Here is a 26,926-nt window from a genome sequence, read left to right on the forward strand (position 1 = left end):
GATTCTTTTCAGAATAGGATTACTTGGAAACTTTTTTTTCTGATGTTTCACAAAATCTCTACTGAGACCTGGTGACACAGCAAATGAACTTGTTTTATCAAAAGTCCAGCTCCTTGTGATGCTTGTGAGTCTCTAAGGTAATTTCCTGATCTTTACCTGTGTTTCTACTTAGATTGTTAAAAATCATTCAAATCCTTGTATAGGGTGATCTACCTAGTTTCCTAATTTACCTTGAGCTCTCTGAGAGAACCAGTATGATTGCAGAGTTATAAGGAATTGAGAATTCAACAGTTAAATTCTCCTGCAAGAATTCATCCTGCAAAATTGAGCAGCAGTGCCAGTCTCAGTTGGCATTGAAAAAGGGTAAAAGTCTCTCCTTTGCTACTTTTAATGGTTCTTCTATCAGTGTCCTGCCAACCCAGGGAGTTCTACAGGTGAAAGGGACAAGAAGATGGGAGAAAGTATGACATGTAACAGAATTATGCCCTGGTTGGGAATAAAACCTGCCATCATTTCCCCTACAAAACTTACAAATCACTCCCTAGTTTCAGGGTTCATTTAATTTTCAGTATCCATATAATGTGTGTGTACAGAAACAAACTTCACTTTTTCTTTGAAATATGAGAAGGCAAACAGTTTTGTTACTGTGAATACCCTAGTTTCCTGCTGTTGCATTAACACCTTATACTCATACACACTACTTTTGGTTTCTGTGAAGATATGAGTCTGTGCTCATTTGCATTTTTAAGAGATCTTAATATTAACATATTTGACAATCAATTAAATAGAAAACAACTTATAGTCTCTGGATCCTCTGTCAATCAAGGTAGTGTATTTGCTGTTTTAGATCCTAGGACTGCACAGTGGGTGATTTTGATTAAGTTCTCCAAGCTGATTTGTTGATAGACTAAAATCCATGCCTTCTTTTCTTCAGGTAATTGATAAAATAAATACATCACAGGTACATCCTGAACATTCATAACAAATCTGAGAGGTCTTCCATGAACCTTGGGTGGAATGCCAAGGCATATATGATCATAAGAAATTAAATATATCACTAGTTAGAGGAACAACTTGGTAAAGAGTGCTCAAAGCTTAATAGAGTTGCTGACCAGAAGATAATGAAACAGAACTGATGGAATTAAGTTTCTTCCAAACTTTCCATTCTATCCCATCTATCACCAATGGACATGGACTTATTGGAGTGGGTCCAGAGGAAGTCGTGAAAATGATCAGAGGGCTGAAGTACCTCTCTCATGAGGACAGGCTGAGAGCATTGGGGTTGCTCAGCCTGGAAGAAAAGGTTCCAGGGAGACCTTAGAACACCTTCCAGTACCTGAAGGGCCTATAAGAGGGCTTGTAGTGATAGAAGAGGAGATGGCTTAAACTAAAAGAAGGTGGGTTTAGATTAGATCTCAGGAATAAAATCTTTACTAAGTGTGATGGGGCACTGGCAGAGGTTGCCCAGAGAAGCTGCGTATGCCCCATCCCTGGCAGTGTTCAAGAACAGGTTGGATGTGGCTCTGAGCAATCTGGTCTACTGGAAGGTGTCCCTGCCCGTGGCAGGACGGTTGGAACCAGATGCCCTTTAAGGCCCCTTCCAACCCAAGCCATTCTATGATAGGATTCCATTTTTTCTAATCTGTTGCTGGAACACGAGGAGGCAGACAGATGTTTTACATATCTGTGGTTACAGGCATGTGTTATTGACCACAATAAACAGTTTCAACTTTCTTGGGTTTTGGCAGTGTGTTTTTGAGATATGTTATCTTTGATAACAATAGGACATTGCGGAGGAAATATCTGTTCAGAAAGTAAGGGAAGAGAGTGGAGTACAGAGTCAGTTTCATAGCAGCCACATATAGTAACTTGTACAGTTAGTCTGTCTTGGAATTCAGAAAAACATCTTTCAGTTTCTCTGTATATTAATTCAAATGTCTTATTACATTGTCTCTAAACCAGCAATAGCAATGCGGTGTCCTTCTGCAGGTAATAGCACTTATAGGATATAGAATGGTTACTTTTTAGATTTTGGTGTGTGCATCTTTATAAAATTATTTAAAAGAAGAGAAAAATATGGGTGTGTTTTGTTTTGGTTTTGTTTACCTGTGACTAAACTGGAGACAATTAGTGGCAGGACCAGCATCTGCAGCATTCTCATGAGTAGTTCTCCTGGAAACGAAAAGTACTTCACTTCCCGATAGCTCATCTTATATGATCGAAGAGAAAATCCCAGGATTACACCTGAAGGGAGGAAAAAGATACCATTACTCCGTCTTTTAAAGTAGTAGTAACATCTGAACATGACCATCTGTAGAGTACTTACTTGACATATCTAATTGTAACAGTTTTTACTACACTGATTTACTTTCTCCAGTATCGTCTACTACTATGAGTAGTCCTAATGAAAACTTGAAATTATTGTCATGGTTTCGGAACAGTGTTCCCAATTTAGTGCTCCCAGTGAAACACTGCAAACCATGGGTAGCTTGCTCAGTTCCCTGCTCCCTCCCCTGTGGTGGGATAGAGAGGAGAACTGGAGGCACAACATGTAGACATCATGCCTTGAGATAAGAACAATTACTAGAGACAGCAATGAAATAAGAAAAAGAACAGTAATAATTTTAATAACAAATTGTACAAGAGGCGAACGATTCACACACAAGTGCTCACCATGCAGAAATCCCCAACGTGCTCCAAGACCCGGAAGGGGCCCCTTCCCCTCGCCCCAAAAATGATGTTGGGTGGTATAGAATAACCTCTGGGTCCTAGCCAAGCCCCCTCCTGGCTACTGCAAAAACTAACCCTCTCCTGGCCAGAATCAGAACAGTTATTCAGAAGGATTTTTGTACTGCTATTTTTTAAAATCAGGATTACTGTCAAAGGTATATATCTTGAGTGCTAATGAAAAGGAAACAATCCCAGCTACTGTGGCCAAGTGTCTTGAATTCTGGGATTTTGACTGTAGTCATATAGGCAATGCATACACATACTAACTAGCAGTCTTCAGAAGTCTTGTCCGTGCCTGTTTACTCTGTGGGGCCTGGTCCTGCAGATGTGCTTCAGATTGAAAGGGATAACCAGGACAGACATATTTGAGAATCCCTTTGTGGTTTGGTCTTTTTGTAGTCAAAAAGAAGTGGGAGGTAAGCAGCTCCACACACGCTTACCTTCAGGAGTACTGATACTTGCAAAGAAGAAGATGATCAGCATTGGAAGGCCTTACTGGATAATTAAGTGGTGGGTTTCAATGCCTGAGGGACAGGAGCAAGGGAATGCCTGGATCCATTTATCTTGCTGGGAACAGATAAATGATGCTTGAAATACATTTACAAATGGAAGCCTTAGATGGGCTGACCTGTGGCAACCTAAATTTCCCAGCTACAACTTTGAAGATTTTGCCCTGTACTTGCCACCAACAGCTTTGTTTGCATATTTATTTAGTTACTTGGTCAGCTGGCATGACTAGTTGCAATTTGCAATTGTTAAATGGCTTGGCGCCTGTCTGATGTAGGTCTTCTATACCCAGCCAAATAACTCATGGCTTTATCTGGAACACATTAACCATACAGATGGTGAAACTCAACTATCTCTCCGTTCATGACTCCATGGTCTTCCCAGCTGTCTAGGACTGGCATTTTGGTTAACTGTGACTGTGTAGAAAGCTGGATCAGAATTTATTTTACTGGGTCAATTTTTAGCCAGGTCAATTCCTTGAGGCAACTATTTTGTATGGCTACACAGGTATTGGTATTTCACTGATAGAAATGCACTTTGGCGAAGACTGGGATTGCCCTTTTTGAAAGATAGGCAGACTCAGATTTCCTAAAATGTTTTATGAAACTGCTCCTCAGTAATAGGCAGCAGAGCATTCTAGCTCAATTCTAGATCTTGTTAGAACTTTAGTACATCCTGAAAGAGCTGTAACATTCAACAGTTTTGACAACTCTAGTTCCAATTCTTAATCACTTTGTGGTTTTGCTTTAATTTAAAGATTTTTTGATTGGTAGTTCCATAGAGTGGATAATATCTTCATGTCAAATTTTGCTAGCTAAAATATGCTGTCATGCCTCCTACACTAGATTATTGACATCTGCTGGTGAAAGAAAACAGCTGTGACTCTCAATTCAGTGACCTCTGCTTGTCTTATCATGATTTAGGGACTTCAGCAGGCTGGTTAAGCTAGAGGAGTTGAGAAATATCTTGCACAGAACAGAAAATAGAACAGTATTACAGGACAGGGAGAAAAGTGATTAAAATGCAAATGGCACCAAGCATGGAGTTCACGTTATGGAAGAGAGTGGCAGGACTGGAAGGCATTTAGTTTAGTCTCATTTATGTTCAGGTAGCTAAAGTGCATTTTGCATAAGTTGTTATTTTTTAGGTAAAATTACATCATAAAATGCGTAGAAGAAGGGCATCTGAATTACTCTTGTTTAAGAGACCTGCCTAAGAGTTTCTCTTCTTTTCAACAAAGTTTTAAGTTCTACTGCTGAGATACTCATTATTTTCTTTTTGTATGAGAAACACATTTCTCAGATATAAAGAATCCATCTGGATCTTTTGTCTCTGCACTTAATGAGCACTACATTTTGACAACTGGGTAACAAGCAAATAGAGCTAGACCGGTTTCTTACTTAGGCCACAGTCCTGCAATTAGTTCCACATGAATTAATCCCTGCACTAGTACAAAGCCTCACTGGGGTTGGTAAGGGTTTCTGAGGCTGCTATAAGAACTAGTCCTTATGCTATGCTATAAGGGCTCGATTATCTGTTCCACTGCCATCCAAGCAGTACATCCAAGTGACCTAAGTTGGCTGTTTGAATGAATATTATTAGTAGTGAGAGTGAGTTTTTGAAGTGCCATGTAAACCTGTTGAGCCAAAAATTATTGGCTTTTTTTATCCTAACATGCTCTATGCATAATTACAGGGTTGCCCAGCACTGCAGTTTACAGAAGGAATTTCTGCAATGTGAAAAAAATGTGCCCTGGTAGTGCATTATGTTGAAATGGGTCAACACACAACAGCTACTAATTCTTCAGCCTCAATCTTAGCACTGCTATTGATTTGTATGCAGTCATGTCCAAGACATGAGAACTTTTCTCTGACTCAGTTTACCTGCTTGAAATATAGACACAGTAGCAGTTGTTTCACAGATATTTCTGAAAATTGATTGTATTCACACAGTCGTCTTAGTAGCTCAAGAAGAAATTTAAGCAAATTATTTCCTTTTTGTAGCGTTTGGTAATCAATGCAGAGCAGCATGATTTTACCAGTCCCTCTCAATCTTAGAATAAATTAAGATTGAACTTCATTTTCTGTTCTGAGTTTGAATAACTAGATAGTGGGTATAATATCCCATCTGATAAAGTTGAATTAACAAAATTCTTGAAACAGTAAAGTTAAATTTGGCAAGGTAGCTTTGTCTTCTTTGAATTAGCTTCTTGGAACCAACATTCACAGGCTTGAAATAGTGAGATAGCAGCATATAATGATGATTTAAAAATAGGAGCAATGACAAAGCATCAAAATAAAGTCCTGAACCAAGGCCTTGCAGGAGGCACTAAACCTTTGGGAGGTGTGCAGTATTCCATCAACTATCTGCTTTGTGTGTGGCAGGAGTTTTAGTGCTTAGTACCGTTCATGACCAAGACTGGGAAGGCTAAATATTGGAAGCGGTTTTTCTCAGTAAAAGTTTCAAGTTTCAGGTTAATTCTGAAAATTGTAATGAGACAAAGCCTTGTGTGAAACAAGCTCTCACAACTTGTTGTGCAGGTTTCTGTCTACCCTTTGTAACAGAAAAAATCAGCTAATCAACACTATCAGAGCCTGACTTCTCAAATGGTTAATAGTGTACCATTTTTGCACTGCAGGAAAGAGTAGATTTATCAACAGAATTTAGGCTTTTTCTGGACAAAAATTAGTAGTGCCTGTTTAAGTTAACAAGCTGAATTCTATACGTATGTACAGTGTATAACAGAAACATTGTTAAATAATGTACACAGTTCATAATGAAAAAGCAAATCAGTTTAGAGTTATAAATGGGTTTTTGAGCTATTCTTGTCAGTGATACAGTTAAGTTTATGGAAAAATTTATTTGTAGATAATCCTGATGACAATCAGAACAATCTAACAAGATAAACCATTTTATTGCATTGATTTTATACCAGTGTAGATGTTCAAAATAAAATTCAATATGTATGACTACAGTGAAGAGAGTATTTAAAACTTGCAAGGAGCAGAAGGTGAAAATAATTCTGGCAGTTAGGGTAATGGCATGGAAATTGCAAAATTGTAGGTATGTTTTGGAATTCCTTATTCCAAAAATAGGAACACACTGATGAATGGCCTACAGTCTTCAGTTCTAGATGCTGGGTACCAGAAAGGAAAAAATAAAGTCTTCGTGTCAGGCTTTAAAAACTATGGATATACTTGTATGTCTAAGAAACACACAACCTTCCATGAAAAATGTCTTAAATGGATTAGCATCAAAGTGTGATGAAGTAAGCAATAAAATCAGGGTCTGAAGTAGCAAGACAAAAATTGTTCTGTAATATCTTTTGGAACAGATATGTTATGGAGATAGCTGGTTTTTAAAAAAAAAAAAATTTCACACAATTTCCTTAATTGAATTTGAAAATGAGGTTCAAAATCCTCCTTGGATAAAATGAAGTCCTCAATTGTGTCACAAAAATGCCCTGGTGTCACAATAGTGGAGGCTCCTTCACATGACTCTTTGTGTTGCCTATATGAAATGGGTGGCAGACCTACCTATGAGTTTAAACAACACATCAATTAAAAAAACCCCCGAACCATAACTCTTAGAAGAAGGAAGATGGGACTTTACTTACATCTAAACATTCATGCAAGAACTTTAGGGAAGCTTAAGTCTATACTTCTGGCCCACTTAGAAGAATTATATATAAAAAATTAATAAAGAGAAAGGATTGCCTTTTTCATTACTTCAAATAATTCATTATTTTAAGACCAAGTTATTGAAATGAAATCTTACGAGCTTCTGGTCTCTATCTTATTTCAGAATCACACAGGAATTAAGACCATACAATTATTTCAAACTTACATTTTTTACAATGCCCACCCTCTCTGCTGTGTTTTCAAGCAAGCAGTACAAAATTCTGACAGTTGCAATTCTCAATTGACCAAATATCACTTAAACATATTTCAAGAGGAAATTACTATGTGTTATATCAATGATGGTGCAAGAAGTGCTTTTTCTTTATCAGTGCTTGCCAGTTCAATCAGAACACACCACTGAGTGTTATATACACTTCTGCTTTTTACTGTAAATCTCAGAACACTATAAAATGAGGTCCATATCAATACCCTTTTCTTTAGTATATGAGGTACAGAATTACCTTTGCTTTTTCAGCAGGAAATAGAAAACTTCAAAAATAATTGGAAAAAAGAATACCTTACACTGAATTAAAGGCTGTTCTAGACTAACAGCTGTTAATGGTCCAGTTCCAGAAAATCTTGTAACCAGCAAGCAGATAACATTTTGTTCTATAACAACAATTGGGCAAGAGCCATGAAGGGAATCAAGCTTCTACCAGTTTAATGGGGCATTGTATATTTTTGTTAGCTGCGCAGCCATTTCATTCCTACGTTCCTGCAGAGCTCTGGAATGACTGCTTTTGTTCTTTGGGTCATTTGTTTCTGGTTAATTTACCATTTTGTTCTGACACCTTTCTTCTAACAGCTAGTTTCAGATAAGTCTACAACTGTATTTACTTGAGACAAACAGGTAAATTACTTCTCTAGTGATAAGAAATACTTCAAGTTGCCGACAAAATCCATTTCTTAATTTCTTTCCTTGCTTGCCACAAGAATCACACAATTTGCTCAGCATGACTTTGATTTTCATAGTTTTTGTTTCATAATTTTATATTGAATCTTCACCCCCTGGTATATCTGATATATCATCCCTCCTTCCTTACTTTCTGGTTTTTCTTATGTAGGTAGGAAGGTATGTTCCCTTTGAAACTATTTTGTTGAACATAAATACCAGGTTTTAACTGCATTATGACATTGTAGCAGAGAGCTTAAGGACCTGTGCTCCAAGCTACTCTATTAGAATCTTTATTAAGGTGGAATATGGGTTAATTTGAACACAAGCAGCTACCTCTCCTTTGCCTGAGACATACCGTGAGAGGAGTCACGGGAGAAATAGTGTGGAAGAGCTAGATATCCTAGACATGACTGGGATCTGGAAAAGATCTGGGATCTGCAAAAAGGGCCATGTCCAGAGAAAAGCAAGTGTATAGCAAAGTAAGAGTCACGTTGATGTCAGAGAATTGCCCACTGGACCAGAAGAGAAGTCCTTGTGTTACCTTTGCTCAGGGGCCACAGGAGTGCCATGGTGCTCACAGCTGTGCTGGGGAGATACAGAGCCACAGCCCTGCAGACACAGTACCTCAAGAACACCTGCTCCCTGAACTTGGCCCCGAGGGTTTGCTTTATCCTGTAAGAGAGATTATTTTCCCAGAAGACCCATACCAGGCTTTTAACACCAGTATTCAGTTACAATTTGCAAAGACGCAGAGGCATTTTATAATAAATGTGTATTGGGGGCATTCAGAGCTAGATTTACAGATATACATGGGCACTTAATTCCCAACTCAAAATTAGTAAAACACTCTGCCTGCCACCTTCTGCCCCACTCTGGAGGAGCCTGAATTCCCAAAACAAATTCACAGCTATGGCTGGGCACTTGCATGATGCTTTTGCTTGCAGCCACAGAATCTTCTTGGATTTTGTGGACAGAAGGCATGCAAGTGGAAAGGAGAGTCTGAAGCTGTAAGAACTGATGTAACTAAGCAATGAGTAAAGCCACAATTGGATCAGATACTGCCTAAAATGGACACCAAATCTGAGGCTATAACAGCTTCTGAGTGTTGTTAAAAAGGCTTTTTAGAAATCATTGAAATTTGTCCTTTGCTATTTCTTTGCCCTAGTGTTAGACATACACTTTTTCCCTTTTGTCTCTAGTTGTTTGGCTCATTTGCCTGTCTTCCCCAATTAGGAGGTAATTTTCTTCCTTTGAGAACATGTCCAAAAAATTGGTCTCTTTTTATCCAACTTCAACTTCTCTGTTTGCCTTTAAATGTTTTAAATTTTTTTTCACTTGTTTTCCTTGAACTGTTTCTGTATTTATCCCTTGTTTGTCATCTCTGATTTCTCTCCTTTTTCTTTTTTTCAAATTTTATTTTTAAGACAAGTAATTGCAGGGCATTAGTAGAGGATTTGGAACGAAGAGGAGTTTTCACTGCTGGCACTGAAGCAGACTGTTCTAAATGGAATAGGGACATTATTCCTGATTTCATCCTCAGACAAGAGACTTCATTGAAAGACAAACTATGCCTAGTTTATGTACTCTTGTTAGTCTCTGAACTACATTAAAAAATGCTTTTGATGCAAAAAATAACAAAGAATTCCATGAAAATATAGGAATAATTTCTTACTATGCATATACAAAAGCTCAGGCATTCACAATATATGTCAGATTCTATTTTATAAAGTAGTATTTAGTGTTATGGTACTACTCGGTACTTTACAAAGTTACTATAATAACTATTTCTTTTATGCCTGCTTTACTTTGCTGCTTCACATTCTTGACTAAAGTTTTTTTTAAAAGTTGTATTTACTCCCACAAAATATAGATCAAAACAGATAAAAAGCTGTGCTCTGAAAGTTTATAGGGTACATTTCCTGCCTTTACATTTCTTTCTTTCCTGTTTTTCCTCAGCTGGAAGCTGACACCTTACCAGTACTGAATTTTACTTTTCCCTACTATGGTTTCAGCTGCCCATCCATGTTATTTTGTGTTTTTTACAGTATAGTAGCACTAAGGACTCGCAGACAGTGAGACTGAGATCACTCGGGTCCAAGAACTTTGTGCAAACATGCACAGAAAACAGAGCTCTACTCTGAGGAACTTCTGGTGTAGCTTGACAGAGACCTTGAAGTTAGATATGGAGAGTTGCCTTTGTTTTTTTAATTCCGGCTTGCACACACACTACAGAGAGTTCATTTTAGGTTGGACTGTCTCAATATGCAGTTTTGTATCATCATTAGCAGGACATTCAAATTATGCAGTTATATCTCTATGGAACTAGTCCAACTCTTAATTCCTACAAAAACACCTGTTAATTTAGCTTAGTGCTGATAGTCTAAATCTGTAAATGACTTGTTTGACACTGAGGTTTAAGTATTTTGTTGAATCAAGATATGCCCATGCCAGACCTATTTGGATCATGGAACGTATCACATGGCAGACTTTGTTAAAAGATTTCAAAGGATCTTTTTTGTCCAGTATTTTGCTGAGAAAAACAACCTGGATAGACTGAGAGGGAACATTTCCTGTTGTAGAATACAAGACTTTTGCCAAATCAGGTGTAAGCTTTACCCTAACACCTCTTTTAATGTTTGATTTGTTGTTCAGTGAATTCTTTCCATAAGAAAATTGGGTCCATGGCTTAAATTCATGGAATCATGTTACCATCTTTTTAAAAGATAACTAGGATGCTTTCAGTCCCTAGATGTTTGATTATGAGCCACTTCATCCCTAAAATCCTCAGTATGGCTGTGAAACTATTCCCAAATAGAACCTTTCATCTATTTCTTTACTTGCCAACAGCTTCTTACAACACATGAATTTCAAGAAATGTTTTATTTCAGTTGATTAAAAAGAGATATCATGCCTTACTTCTTGTGAGTTAACTCATCTGAAAGATATGTTGTAGCATAGATGATTAATTTACATGTAGTCTCTGTACAGGTAATGACACCTCTCTTCTCACTGTTAGGAGTTATTCAGAGTGGTAGAATTTTCCTATCTTAAAGGTCACAAAAATGGCAAATGGAAATTTGCACCTGGAATAATACTTAATTACACAGTAAGCACCTGAGTCCAAACTGTGACCTTTAAAGTCCCTCCAGATAAAAAAAGCTTAGTTCTGGAAATCTATGAAGTTAATGGGCACTGCTCGATTTGATTTGGAAAACTCCTCAGTTCTCACCATTCTGCTTGTGTTTTTCTCAGAACTGTCATGACCCAAACACCTATTTGCCTAATTCCAGGCTAAGTCCTGAGGGACTAACAAATGAACACAACTGTCACACAGAATGCGCACAATTATCTGGACTTGGAATACCCTGTGTCCCTGTTCTTGCTCCCAGGTTCATTTCACAGCCTGGGGCTTCCTGTTATAGGTGAGCATTTTAGTCATTAGGTTAAACACAATGCTGCGTTTTGCTCTCTCGGCATATGTATTTGTCTTTAGAAGCCTTGCGTTTCCCTCTGCCCAATAACACAGCTTCGAAAGGAATGGTGGAATTCCCTCTTCCTGTAACTTGCCTTTTGAGAGGAAAAGAATAACATAACTCCTCAAGTGCTGCTGACACCATTCCCAAGGTGAGGACTCTCTGGCTTCTGGATCTCCACTGGGTGAAAATGTCTGGCATGGTCCTGACTCAGAAAGGAGTGGGAGTAAGAATGCAAACCTGTTTGTTTGTCTGTCTGTGTATCTCCTGGCAAGTTTTAGGCAGTTACATGCTTAGGTTGTGGACTCGTGTGGTTATCCTGTTCAGTCTCCTAGATCTAGCGCATGCAAAGGCACAGAGCTCTGAGATTTGGTTTCCATATGTAGCTTTCTTTGCTTGCATTTTAGGCTTTGAAGGACTTGATTGCACATTCATGTCTGTTTAATGTATGGATTCTCAAGTCAAAAAAATTTTTAAAGACATCAGAATATATGTAGTAGACTTATTTGTCCACTACCTTTGGTCAGTATTCCTAGAATTCTCTGATTGTTGGTGGTGTAATACAAAGGTAATTCTACTCTTTTTTTTTCATTTATCCCTTGTGCATGGTAAAACCAAAGCATTTTAGTAAATGCCAGTTTGAGGGGCCAGATTATGTTGCAGTGTAAATAATGCTTAAAACTTCAGCCCCATCTTTTAAAGATTTTATTTTGGATAAATTAATTTTCAGTTATGCCAAGTTACAGTAAAATGTGAAAAACAAGAACACACTCTTTGTAACTCTCAAGCCATTTCTATTTATGGTCTTCTATCCATGCCAATAGAAAATATACACATGTCAAATTTCAAGCAATATATTGCATTTTTTTTTAATGTAGAGAATTGAACAAGAATTTAAAAGGTGAATATAGCTGGTGTTATAAGAAAGGACATGGGAGAACAACCAGGGAATATGAGTAGCAGTAATATTTTGTTGCTGTCCTGACTCTCCTGGTATCCTTCTGGTTTTCTTTGCCTCTTTTCCAGCATTTAATTATTTTCCTTTTCACTGTTGTACAGCTCATCAAACCTATTATTTGACTTTTTGATTTTAAAACATCTCACGAAATCTATAGTCAAAATAAATTCCTCTTGTATGGATTTTAAGTGGTTACACACACTGTGATTTCATTGTGTTGATTGAAAGTGCAAACACTATCAATACAGGTTCAAGTCTGATGGGTCGACATAATAAATACAATAATCCATATTTTAGCAAAATTTCTCTGAAATAATTTCCATTTATTCTTTTGCTGTCTTCCATACTTTCTTCCTCACTCCAACCACATTTGTTGTATCCATAAATAATTTAAAACTTCTTGGTGAGGAACCTAGCTGTTCTCTAATATACTTTGTAGACACCATAGCATATTCTATGAACAACAGAGATGGAGAAATTAGTATGGGAGGGGGAAATTTCTTAGCTCCTTACTAAGTATTTTTTTATCATCACTTGCATTTCCTCATTGCTCAAAAGCTGCAGTTAAACTGAATCGTAAATATGCTGCAAAAAACCCTATTATGAAATATGCTAAATCCCATCAAATTATAGAACCATCAAGGCTGGAAAAGACCTCTAAGATCACTGGCCTGTAAGATCTCAAGTCCAACCTTTAACTCAGCACTGCCAAGTCCACCACTAAACCACATCCCTAAGTGCCACATCTATACATCTTTTAAATATCTCCCGGGGTGATGACTCCATTGCTTCCCAGGGCAGACTGTTTCAGTGTTTGACAACCCTTTCAAATGAAAAAATTTTTCCTGGTATCTGAACTGAACATCCTCTGGCACAATTTCAGGCCTTTTCCTCTTGTCCTGTCCCGTGTTACCTGGAAGAAGGGGCTGATCCCCACCTGGCTACACCCTCCTTTCAGGGAATTGTAGAGAGTGATAAGGTCTCCCCTGAGCCTCCTCTTCTCCAGGCTAAAAACCACCAGCTCATTCAGCTGCTCCTCACAGGCCTTGTGCTTCAGACTCTTCACCAGCTCCATTGTCTGTCTCTGGACTCGCTCCAGCACCTCAGTGTCTGCCTTGTTGTAAGTTTACTTACCATAAGGTTACTGGGTTGTAATCGAAAATGAAATGAAATACAATATCTTAAGGAAATGCACAGTAAACAAAAGGAATTGAGAGGATGGTTGGAGGATTTACACAACTAATGTGACTATATGTATTATTTATATTATTTTGGTGGTTCCAAAATGTCTGATTTTCCTTTAACAAGGCATTAAAAAATAAAGTCAGTATGTCTCAGCTACTGATCTAGAAGTCTGTGCTACAGTAGGGTACAAATTATCCCAATGCATGCATTTATTTTTTTGTAGCAGCCTTGTTAACATCTAAGATATGTAGCCCATTTGTTTATTTCTCTTTGATATTGGATTTATTTGTACAGTTTTTCAAATGCGCTTAAAAAGATAAGGATTTTGTAAAACCATTTTTTTCTATGGTATAACATTAATCCCTTGAACCTTTCAGATGCCTGGCTATTTCAAGAAATTGTGTGAGAAGTTTAAGCCAAATGAATGAAATTTTCAAGAATTCATGAACAACTGAACATACCATCTTCAACCACACCTTCATTGCGGCCAGCTTAAAAGCATTTAATCTCCAATGACAGCTTGTTCTAGCTTTACAAGTGCTAGTAAGGATCTAAAAATTTTAAATATTTACTCAGCATACAAATCATTGGCATCTTGCTTATGGTTTTGTGCTGCTTTTCACAAAATATATAGTCCCTGTCCACTGAAAAATGGAAAGGGTTGGCAAGCCCTAAAACTAGTTTATTTCATGTTGAAATGTCTTTTCAGTCCCCTTTCAGGGTCACCACAAAAGTTTTCTTGAGAATCTTTGAGATAACTACTGTTTCAATTATAACATATCTTCTCCTAGCATGATGGCCATACTCTAATGGCATTCAGAGAATTTTCTTGTAAACTCTCTGAGAAACTACATCCTAAATGTCTCACGCAGTTACTGCCATGCATTTTGCCTAGGATAGCCTTAAAATAGGATAGCCTTTTAAGAAGCAGTATTACATAAATACAATTATTTTTAACTTCTAGAGATAATTTTGAGAATCTCAACTGCCTTCTGACAATCTGTATGAAAAGTGCAGTGAATGTATGTTTCTCTGGACTGTTTTATGACCATCCAGACATACTATTTTTGAACACCACTTATCAAGTCCACTGATTAGACAATTTAGAGTGTTAGGATAGAAGTAAGTCAATATTTGGCAGATTTTGCATTTTTGCTGTGCATTTATGCACAGCTGCTCTCTCCAGAATGCTTAATTGTTATTCACAAGGTAGCCAAGTTTATTGTTGTTACTCTGTGCCATGTATGGCAGTCCAACAATCATTGCTGCTTCATTTCAGTAACAGCAGAATGAATGGTAAGAAATGTGGATTGTGATAATGTATTAACATTATTTTATTTTGCAAGTAACTGTTAAACTAGAATACTGTTCATATTTCACAGTCTTTTACCGCTGTCTTCTTAATAGCAGAGTTAAAGTTCTTTGGATTTCTCTACATTTTCTTCCTTTTGAAAAGAATCATCTCTTCTGAAGTTTTAAGTGTCACTCTGAGTTTTATGGTGTCTGTTTATGTTTTTTTCTCCTTTCGAAATTATAACTTTTTTATACTAAAAAAAAAAAGGTTTTGATAGCAAATATTTCAGAGTATTACTTAGGAAGGTTTCTTCACTCAAGTGAGAAATCAATTGTGCTAGGTAGATTCTTTAGGAGAGCTCTGAGACAGACAGCCTCTGAGTTCAGCATAAAAATAATTTCTCCTTTGCTTTAGCCAACCATCTTGATTTTCTTGCATATAACTTATTTTTTTTCTTTGTATAATCTCTCCCTTTATATTTTAACATATTCTTTCACCTAAAACTCAGGTCCCCCAACTGTTTCTCCTTCAGTGATGGGTCCTCACTTTGTTCTCCTGCAAATTTTACCAAGGCTGCCTTAGAATTGTCACAGTGTTTAATGTCAATATACAGTGGGGTCAAATACCCTTCTCTGGGTACGTCAGCCTCACCCTTAAGTAGATACAGAGATCTGCTAATAGCAGAAAAGATGTTGCTTCAACATTCCTTTTTGTGGGCATTATCCCAAGTTTTGTCTACCTGCATATTGTGATATGTGGACTTGTAGCTCTTAAGTCTTTAAACTGTTGTTCAGACAGGGAGTGTTGCAGAGATAGGAGAATCTGTTTCTCTGCACATCTTTTCACTGTTCAGATACTGTAAGGGCCTTGTGGGTTTTTTGCTTTCTGTGTCATGAAGGATCCTTTCAAGGCTTTATTCATCTCTATGATTTTTTTCTTCAGGGACAAGGTGCATTGACAAGGCCTTCATCTCACCTGTCTTCTTCCTGTACTTTTAACTAGATTTTTTGTAAACATGCTGGGAAGTTTTGGAATCTTCCACAAAGTGCATGCTGTTGCAGAATAGAGGTTGTATGGGCTTATCTACATTTCACACCTATTGTGAGATTGCTGGCAATTACAGAAGCCTGGCTTCAAAGACACAGCCAGGGCTGCATTCCCTCTTCCCTTTGGGGAAACAGGTAGTCAGAAAACAGAATTGGCTCCATCCCCTCCCCCTTGAATGTGCCAGCAGACAACTGCAACATACACCTCTGGCAAAAGGATTTTAGCTAGCTAATTGGAGCTTAATATTCAGAAACTGCTTTTCATAGCACTTGTTTCACAACCTGACTCTATTTCACTGAGCCCCTCAATTAAAACAGCATTTCTCTGCAGACAGCTTCTGAGGATCTTTGCTCAGCATCTCTCTGCATCTCGGTCTTTCCTTCAAGCTCAGAACCCACAGGAGATTCTTTGACATTTAGAGTCCTGTTGGAGTCTGAGTTCCTGCGCCATTTTTCAGAAAATGGGATGTAACAATGAAGACATGCTGATAAAGGATGATGATTCTAAGTACTGTGGGAGAGAGGGCACTGCCTGAGATCTTGCTGGTAATTTGGCTAGCACTTCAAAGTTTGTGAGACTTCTGATTTTCCATGAGCAACCATGATCCCTACCCTACCTTAAATTGCTCCTGGCCATTGGGATATTCTCAATTTGCCAGTGGTCAGCCTCACAAATTTGTCTCACATGATTGTTCTCATCTATTGGGTCTTGACAAGATTGACTGCAGAAAACTAATTTATAATATCTTTATGTGTACAAGAAGAATGTGAAAAATTGTATCATAATTCACTTACTAACTATGCTTTTCTTAAAGTTTCTTGAAGGGCTTGGAAAAAGCTTAAATTTCACTAAAAATAAAAACAATGATTATGACAATGTGTTAGACAGCCCCTACCTATGCAGAAGGTGTAATCTGAAGGACATTACATGCATTTTTTTAGGAAATAGAGAATAGTTCTAAGTATTTCTCAATATGAATTACAGCTTCTTGCAACTTCATCAATAGGTTTTTAATGAGTAATTGGCTTGGTATTGTAGCAGCTAGTGAATTTAGTTTAGAATTCAGTTTAGAATCAGAGCAACAACAGAGGTTAGTGTAAAGGCTATATTTCACCTTGCCATGTGAATGCCAGAAGAACCTCATTCTGTTTGCAAAATATCCGTATACATCAGAAAGAACTTCATGTTGTAGTTACCCATTTCATAACAAAGTGCAACACAGACACAAGCCCAAATCCCCATTATAAAGTACAGTACTGGAACTAAGATCCTATGCGCTTAACCTCTACCAGAATCAATCCTCCTTAGCAAAGAAATAGGAAATGCTCTATTAAAAAAGGCTTTTTCATGTCTATCCCTTGATAAAAGAGGTGTGAAAGAAATGTATCTGAAGAAACGTTGCTCTCTCTGAGTAAAATCTTCCTTTTCTTGGGTTTGGTCTCTATGAAAACTTCTGGACTGACAGCTCTAAAAAATGTCAGATTACAGAGCATTAAGCGTTATTTCTTGTAAAAGATTCAACCCTGGCCTGAATACAGTTTGGTTTCCACCTGGACTCACATCTAAGCATCTCAAATGGGAGAGACAGTAGTGCTAATTGGTGGGTTAATTCTGCAACATTGATTACTGTCTGCTAGGAAAGGGATCAAGCCTACCATCTGGTTTTCCACAGATCACCAAACAACTAAGTGATTATAACAACTTAGTCCTTGCCAAACTAGACAGACGGAGTTCAACCAGTGAGTGTTTTCCAAACGCTTGAGCCATCTGTTCCCTACTTCTGGGTATTTCCACAACAGCCAAAAACTCTCAAAAGCCCCAAATCTTACATTTTTATGAGGTATTAACCATGAAATTACTGTTTTAATCATACATATGTACCGCAAAATTTCACCACAAATAATAAATGTAAGAAAATTTTTGAGCATTCTTTGGTAGTAATGAGACTTTTTCTTCCACATATTACACTGAATATGTCTACAGGTTCATGAGCAGAACTGGAGCAGCCAGCTCATCCTAGGCTGCACATTTTCATTAGTTCTCCAACTTGTGTTTCAGTGTCTACTGATCCTCTGCCATTACTGTAGGTGGTAGTGGAGAAGTGGGCAGAGTGTCACCAGTTATCCAAAGTTAATTGGAACCATCAATAACTGCAAAAACACTTGTGCAGTCTACATTTCATTTCCCACATTGACAAGTTTGTGGGAACCACACTGGAGGTAGATGATAGAGAAAAAATTGCAAAAACAGAAAAATTTGTCACATGCTGTATAGAAAAGTAAAAACCAAAGAATTGCATTCTTTGAGGTTGGATAGTGTTTCAAAACTTCCTTAATTTGCTCTCCCTTTTCTGACCATTGTAGATAAAACACCTAATTTTTAACCCCTGATATTAATAGGGCTTCTACACTGAGAAAATCCTTAATTAGGAATTAAAACTACTATCAAGTACTGTTTATAAATATCAGAAACTGACATTACTGCTTTAGCAACAAAGTACTTTATTTTACCAATAGGCAAATTAATATAAATGTCTCCCAGCAAAAGACCGTCAAACCTGAAATTAATTTAAAGTAACACTGCTGATGTGGCATCAAGCAACAATCATGTCAAAACCCTAAAATTTCAATTCCTGAAGAGCTGTAGAAACACAGCAAGCAGATCTGTACAGAGCACTATTATGAAGGACATTAGGCCCTACATAAGCAAAGGATATATACCATTATCTTTAGGTCCTTACATATGGTTTTTCATCATCATGAGCAGATTCACAATTTTATATTTTGAACTAGTGAGAAAAGTGAAAGCCATACAGTAAAGCCATAAAGTTCTTGCTCACCCTGTAAAGAGTGGTTATTTCATGAAACATGGAGCCACTTTGAAAATCTCTAGTTAAAGAAAAATTATCATAAGTGATCATGTAATCATTTAAAGTAAAACTAGTTTTAAAAAATTGCATGTTTTTCTCATCAAGTTCTCTTTCCAATGCTAATTCAAAGTATGTAGCAATATTTTGAATTTACATTTTGGTGCATTCCAAATTTAAAGGGTGTTTGCTGTACTGGATTCCTCCCCATATACTCTTAAAAGGCATTTAATCAGGTGCTATCTTTCAGTCCTTTGAATAAGTAACATTGCCATTGTTGCCCAAATTGCATCTGAAAGATGCTTGTGTAAGATTGTGAGTGACTGAGAGAGAATAAACTTAGATTTGCATTTATCAAGGGAAAACTGGAAAGATTGAGGCTCTATTTATTATATGCCTTTGCTTAGAAATATCTCTTCATTTCATTCATTGCTAATTTCTATTCATCATTGCAAGGTGTTCATTTTTTGATACTTTAGGTAAATAAAAGTTACTTCCTGAGCATTTTGCTGCACCTGGCTTTGGTTGGAAAAGATACAATTGAAAACACTCAATTCAGTTATTTTATCTGAATCTTTAAGAGAAGAATTCATAAAACAGCCATTCTGGTTGGTTTTTTTCAGCAAAATTTTTCTTATGAATAACTAGAATAATTTAATGGCTCTTCCTTAAACTTCATGCAGCTGTCAAAGCCAAAACTCTCCAAGCCAGAACATTCTTATCAGTGCAGAAGAATTTGGGAACTCATTTGTAATGCAAATCACCCAGTCACATCGTCATTGTCAAATGCACTTGAGAACAGAATATTCCTATTGAACGAATTACTCACCAAGAATCACAGCAACGACAGTGAAGAGCACAAAGGCATTCCTCATTAAATAACTTTTAACATCGTCCTTTGTTATGCTCTGCACTTTTTTTTTTGCCAAAAGTGTACGTTTCCGGACTCCTTGTTGAATTCGTTCCATCCTACTTCCAGGTTTTGGATCTTCTCCGTTACCTTTAGTCATTTATCTTGCTGAAAGCTTTCTTTTATAATTAACTTCTGTCAGTATCCCTTCAGAAAAGTGGAGGACTCTTTTCAGTGGGAGGCACTGGAGAAACCTGCAAGACAAGAAGTATCAAACATTGCAGTAAGATTTTAGAGGAATGATTAGCTATGTATTTACATAGAAGAAAATACTCTTCGTGTTTCAGTAAAACTTGTATTTTTCGTAATATCTAACCAGTTTTTGATGCAAAGCCTCTGTGTCTTTGAAAGAAGGATTATATGGACTGATCAGATAAATGTCCTGTGCCTTCAGAGATTAACCTGTACTATTGTCATGCTGTAAAACCCAGGAGAAACTTTTTAAAATATTTGCTATTGATATACAAATGTAAAATCAGTACAAATCATAGCAACTTAAGGCATTATAACATTTAAAACTGTCAGGCTTGCTTTCGTTCTTTTTATCAGGCCATTGTTATTTGAAAAAAAATATCTAGCTCACCTTCACATTATGCATTGAAGAGAAACATTTTGCTCAAACTGAAACATTTAACTTGTTCTACAGTTCACATTTTTAAAAATGATTGAATGCATTGGCTCAAATCCTTCTTTTCATGTGGAAAAAGGCAGCAGCAATAGTTTATTTATCCCTCAACCACTTTTTAGAAGATATGCCTTTGACAATTTTATGTTGATAACATTCATCTTTTAGCTGTATAAACTACTCCAAGCACATCTGTAAAACATTAGAAGTAATATCCCACTTTACTTGTTTCTTCAGACTGTAATACCAACTCACATTGCGGAGTAATGTTTAGCTTGTCCTGATAGCAATTACAAGCATATATCATAGAATCACAGAACATACTGAATTGGAAGGGACACATCAGGATCATTGAGTCCAAATCCTGGCCCTGTGCAGGACAACCCAAGAATCACACCATGTCTGATTTTAAGAAATTACACACTGAATCAACCTTAAACTGTTCTAATATTAAATGTTTTTCATTACGATATTACCTTTTACTTTAGTTGGTAGTTTGGGTTTTTTTTGTTTTGATGACTGCTGGGTATGAGTTTGTTTAATAATGAAGCCTCCTCAAAGGTATTTTCCAGACTGAGAATCCCATTTTCTGAAGTCTTAGTTAATATACACTGGCATGGTTTTTTAAAGAAATTAGAAATGAATAAATGGATAAAGTTAGGTGCTTCTGCTGAAATTTGTCTTTGTTTATAGGCAGTTCAACTCTAACATCTAATTTTCAACAAATTTAGTGCGAAAATAACTTTTTTCTTTTTAAGACGCACCTAAAATATAAATACGCAGGGGTTTCAGCCAGCATGTTTTAAACAAAATCGCACGCTGTAACAAGTTTATTTTGGTAGATTTTGATCACTGCTTTTACCATATGTTTCAAGACTGGCACTTTAGTGCAATATCCTCCCTGAATTTCAACAGAACACTGTAAACTTTGCTGCATTAGGGAGTGGAAACATTCTGAGACCGAGCTAAATATTTAAATTACTAGGTGGTCTACCGTGGACAAGACTGCTGTGTGGAAGCAGGATTTTTTTTTTTTTTCCTGACCGATTAATGTAAGCATTTTGTAAAAAAAAAAAAAAAAAAAAAAAAAAAAAGAGATCGTTCACAGTGCCTTTCTTTCCAGGATGTTTAATGCAGCTAATCTGTCCTGTGCAATTTACATCAAGATCAAGAAAGAATATGGGTGCAGCCCAAAGGATCATTACATTAATTAAGACACAAAGGCAGAGAGTGAAAAATGAACACTTCGCGCTTAAACCCGCACGGGAAGGACAGGATGGACTCACCTCTTCGGACCTTCCGTACTTTTAGCGTACTTTTAGGAGCGCGGTGGATAAAGCGGGGGCTTCCCGGCGGAGACCACGGAGCTGCGGAGCGGAGCGAGCGCCAGGGAGAAAACTGGCATCTGCATGTGCTCTGGAATACGGCAACTTACTATCATTGTAACTTAAGGAAAGGGGAGGAGACTGCGAGCCCGGCTCTGGGAAAAAAAAAAGACAAAACCAACCCACCCCAAACCACACATCGGCAGTGAGGGGAGAGCGGGGCTTCTGGAATATTGATTAGTCTTGGCACAGTGAAAGCAGGGTCACTTTCTTTGTTTTTCCCTTTAGACCACTTTCACGCTTTGTCAGTTCAGCTTCGTTAGAAATGCAAAATCAGGATCCGGGAAGAATTGAAGGATCGCACACACACAGACAGGGGAGGCTGGAGCGCTTCTTTATTAGGCATTCCAGACTGGACATCCGAAAAGCCTGAACATAATTATATAACACTATCCCTGTGCTTTTATAAATAAGTGATAAAATATCTGAGCATGCTGCTTTGTTCTAAAAATGGGCACGGTGTGAAGCTATCGCGTATTTTCTAATTCTTAAAGACAGCTATTCAAGATCTACTCTTCCCAGGGTGGGGAACCAGACCTATCTTCCAGAAGCAACTGGAGCATTATCAAGGAAAGAGTTTTCTCTCTAACATGATCAGTTACAATTCTTTGTATGTTTCTTGTAGATATTCAAAATACATAGTAAAACTTGCCTCTTGTTTGGCAATTTAAACTCACTGATAGCAAGTTTCGCGTTCCACCTGTTTCAATAGCAGAGAATGAATGAATGAATGAATGAATGAATGAATGAAAAGTGTAAAATATACACTTTTGAGAAATAAGTGGCTTTCAGTTTTTCTAGCATTTCAAAGTATGCATTATTGAAAAGGAATTTGCTGATGGGAGTCAGGGGAATTCCCAAAGAACTTTCCTTTTTAGAAGAACACTTTCATTTTAAACATTGGTAAAGTCAGCTTAAAATATTCCATAATTGTATTTCAGTGCATCTTCCATGGGATTTAAAGTATTTTCTTGTAAGACAAATATTGTAAATTGAAAATTATATAAACTTATCCTAAATATATAATTCATCTATATATATTAATCTGTAAAGATTTGTTTATAGATTATGTTTAAATTCTTTCCAGAGAAGTCATTTAGGTATACAGGGAAAAGAGTTATGTACTAGACACACAAAGAATAGTTAGGTACAAAGAAAATTAACAGCAGATTTGCTTCCACACAGTCAGTGTAGATGGTTTTGCTAAAGTGTTTTCCAGTTTGAATGTGAGTCAAATAATGAAGTATAATGTAGAGAAAAATAATATAACAGTCATTTCAAATTTCCTTATGATTAATGTAGGTTTGAGATTGATCTGTGTACCATAGAATCTTGATCTTTGGTATCTAACTTAAGAGAGGAAACATCTAAATTAACTTATTAATTGACTTTAAAAATGAAGAAAAAATGTTGACAGCGTGTGTTGCAAAGACAGAAACACATGCTGTATTTTCTTGCACCTTGTATTTTCTGGCATCTTAAATGTCTATCTCATTTTTATTTTTTGTGGTGCAGTTTTTAAATACTTTCACCATTTTTTCTGTAGATGGGGACTGACCTTTTAACTAACCTTTGGCCTCTAGCAATCTGCTCGTTTGATCTTTCTTTTTGGAGTATGTCTTGCCTTCTGCAAAACCTCCCAGATAGTTCTGCCCTCTGCTCATATGAATAGTAATGATCCACTTGACTTAATGGGACAGGGTCAGGCCCCAAGTGAGGTGATCCAAAAGTATGTCATCATTTAATGCTTTCATTAATACTGGAGTCAATGGGAAATGAGGATAATCCTGTGAGAGAATTAGCTATTCAGTGAGACAAAATGAAAATAAACAATAATCAGTAGGACAACTCAGCTTAACCTCAGCAGTGATACTATACTATCTCTAAGAGAATAACAGATATTAATACACAGCTCGTAGAAAAACAAAATATTAAGAGCTTTTATGGCAATATGTTAAAATTTTTCTGTCTTTTTTCCTCTCTCCTTCGTTTTCTGATATTCATTTATTTTATTGATTTCAACTTCCAAGAGTATTATCCCTTATATTATAAAACCTCATGTATTTTAGATACCCCTGGATAGCAAAAATAAAGAGTCAAATAAGTTCAAAGCATGGTGGCACCCTGCAAGACATGACATGTAATTCAAATGTACTGGAATTTCCCTTAATAGATACAATAGATTTAACAGGTTTAGTATGCAGCATTTAATAGTAGGACAAATTTTAAATGTTATTGGCTATGCTCTTCTACCTGTAGCATTTTCAGCAGTGTTAGTTTCTAAGAAGACCAATTTAGAAATTAGACACATTGTAGACTTTAGTTTGGATTAGCCAAGGCAAAGAATATACAAAAACATTGTTAAGTTTCGTAGACTAACACGAAGTACCAGCCATAAGTGCAAACGCCAATTTTACGTAGATGAAATAATCTCTACGTGATTCAGGGTGGTATTTTTTTCCATAAAAATTGACAAGGAGTGACCTAAGGCCTGGATGAGCCTGTCTGTGTTGACATACTAGCTCAGCACACTAATGCGTGCTTTGGGTTCCAGTTTCAGCCCTTCTTTGATAATGCCTGAGGTGGCTTGCAAAGCAGCGAAGTGCAAGTATAGGGCAAGGACTGGCTATGACTTGAACTTCATCCTCCCAAGCAGTGTGGATTCAGCCAGCTGAAATCATGTGTTGTGGCAAACCCAAGCCCCGTTTGGTTGTGCCCGACAAAGTCAGTCAGTAGATGTACTTTGCACAGTATCTGAGTGCCTTTGTGAAATAAGTAAAGGTATTAGAGTGGAAGCTGCTGTTCCAACACAAAGTATTGTTATTTCCAGCTGACAAGAGCTATCAAACAAAAACCCAGGGAAGCCAGCTGTAGCAAATGCAAAAAGTGGAAATGAAGCAACAAATCCTTTAATTTCCCAGATAGCAATAAATGTGGAATACAACTGCATGGATCCCAGCTGAAATAAACTTTACCATTCAAAGTAACACAGGTTTCACATTAATAAGCCAGCACTATAAATTAATATTGGCTTAAAATCTGAAGTGTTGGACTTTTAGTTGGAAGCTCAGAGAAATACTGTTGATAACACAGTGGTAAAACTGGAATAAAATTCTTGTGAAAGAATATGTTTATTCATGGTAAATGGCCTGTCAGTATGTCCCCAGACTTCAATTAAGTTGAACAAAATAAGAAAATATATGACTCCCTTTCAAGCTCCAATCCATCTTAGAACTCTTTATTACGATTATACACTGTTGTATCAGTGAAGAAGCTGACTCTCTAAGAGGTTGAATTTAATCCATACGAGTTAGCAAATATTTGGCAGAACTAAGCCTTAGGCTCCTGAATATTTCCACAGGACTATGGCATGGTTTTCTTTCTGAGGTACTTGGTTGGCTTTTTTGAGCATGCTGAGTAGGAGAAATTGAGGTTTAGAGTTTTCTTCTTTTCAAATATCAGAGGGGAATTTGATTTTGGCCAGCCAAGCATGAAAAATGTACTGTATTTTCTATTAAGATTTGATGTACAGAAAGCTATTACACGGCTTTATTGAAGACATTGTACTGTGATTTATATACCTGCATGTGCATTACATTCATCAAAAAGGACACAGGCTATGTTCAGTTAGCAAGTATGAAGAACTGCAGGAAAAGATCTGCAGATCCATAGCTGGTTCTAAGCATGACGTTTGCAGAATCTGCACAGTAGGAGTGTTACACTGAATTGCTTCTAACATTGTTTTGTGCCCCAAACACTTTTTAGTGCTTAGACTGTATGATCTGGTTTTGTTTCTACTAAAGGAATCCAGTTCACACCTTCTAAGACCACTCCAGGAAATGCATCAAGCATGTCTTGGTCATTTTTAGAGGAAGCTTCCTCTACTGGTCATGCTGAACTTCAGTTTATCTTTGATATGTTGCAAACCACTGGGCAAGATCATCTACACAAAAAAAAAAAAAAAAAAAGTGTTAAGATGTTCTGTTGATGGTAAGGATTAAATTATTTTAGAAAATGCTAGTATTCCATCAAAAGAACACTTCAAAGGCAAAGTTTTTTGTGTAAGATTAGGATGAATGACTTGTAGTACAGGCCAATCTAACCAGCAGGACTTTGATTTTTCAGGGATCTTTTTCTGTGTTTCTATTTAGTGTCCCATTACAGTCTTAACACTGCTCACTCAAGCCAGCCAACAAATCCTCTTGGTCATTTTTATTCGTACATTTCAAGGTCTTGTGCCGTGAGAATAAATGTGATTTTACGCTTTTGAGCTCTGTCAGTAGTCAGTCGGAAGTTACAAACAAAAAAGACGGCATTCCTTTTCTGCTCTGTGAAAATTCCCAGCAGAGAAACATGAAGCTTTAGTATCTCTACTCAGCATCATGGGCTGTCTGGGCCTTAACACACACTGTATGTCTGACTGCAGCTGAATAGACAACCTTGTTTCCTTTCAACACAGGGAGTCAGATCAGCACTCACTCTTGGGAGGAGGGGGAAGGGAAATGAAGTTATACCAGCAGAGGATGTGGCTCATGAACTTTTCCCCTAACTGTCTTATTGAGGATGTGAATGTCTGTATGTACAGTGGGGCGATTCTCACTGAAGAATAGGCAAGGTCGTCTAGGAAGGATTGGGGATAGGATAGGACTGTGTCATTGTAAGAAATCTAATGGGATCTCGTCGGTAGCCAATAGCATTTCAGATGCAAAAGGCTCTACAGTAGGCTTCACTGGCTTTTCCACAGCCAGTGGCAATCACTTGAAAGGGTGTTGAGGGAGAGGCAGGTTCATTTGAAAAGTTAATACAGTATTGTGGCTAGTTACAGCATTGGAGCCAGAAATTTGCTGCTCCCTGTCACTCAGGTCCCTCTTAGTTTCCTCTTCCCGATTTCTTTTTTTTTAAAAAAACCTTTTCTCTGATCAGCTGCTAAACTTTGGTAGCTTGTGAATCGACAGAGCTACTGAGAGTGCCCTGGGGAAGCTCTGGCAGAGAGCACGCACTGCCATGGGTACTTTAAATCATGGCCTCCAATCCTTGCCTGTCATGGTAGCAACAGAACAGTGATCCCACATGGGTCCTGATTTGGGATAAGAGCACCATTTGTGGGTGTCCCACTGGCTGAACGGTTTTCTGTCTTAATTCCCAGACCTGTTGTTGAAGAAGATCCATTTCTTGGGTCTTGTGTTGTTGGATATTCTTTAAACAAGGTACAGGCTTATCACTTGCACATGTGCTAGCCTGTACAACAGATTGGTCTCCGATTATTTTTTCCTTTTCCACTGCTTTCTTTTTTTCTTGACATGACTTCCTTACAAAGAAAAGGCAGATAGGTTAGAAACAACACTAAAGAGGAATGGACATTCCTGAATTA

At 37.3% G+C, this 26,926-nt stretch overlaps 1 protein-coding gene and 1 long non-coding RNA gene across 3 annotated transcripts in view; one reads left to right on the forward strand and one right to left on the reverse strand.

Annotated features, from left to right (window-relative positions):
* SLC1A3 (solute carrier family 1 member 3) overlaps nucleotides 1–21,626 on the reverse strand; it is a 63,807-nt gene extending 42,181 nt beyond the window's left edge. The window contains exons 1-3 of the mRNA XM_048291076.1: nucleotides 21,457–21,626; nucleotides 19,465–19,739; nucleotides 2,107–2,244 (exon numbers count right to left, since the gene is read on the reverse strand). Of these exons, the coding sequence (XP_048147033.1) occupies nucleotides 2,107–2,244; nucleotides 19,465–19,645 (319 nt within the window). The 5' untranslated portion in view covers nucleotides 19,646–19,739; nucleotides 21,457–21,626. The remainder of the gene's footprint in view (nucleotides 1–2,106; nucleotides 2,245–19,464; nucleotides 19,740–21,456) is intronic.
* Nucleotides 1–26,926, forward strand: part of LOC125319656 — a 119,414-nt gene that overhangs the window by 29,998 nt on the left and 62,490 nt on the right. The gene's annotated exons all lie outside the window — the stretch shown is intronic.

Source organism: Corvus hawaiiensis, chromosome Z (genome assembly GCF_020740725.1).
Source record: "Corvus hawaiiensis isolate bCorHaw1 chromosome Z, bCorHaw1.pri.cur, whole genome shotgun sequence".
Taxonomy (NCBI): Eukaryota; Metazoa; Chordata; class Aves; order Passeriformes; family Corvidae; genus Corvus; species Corvus hawaiiensis.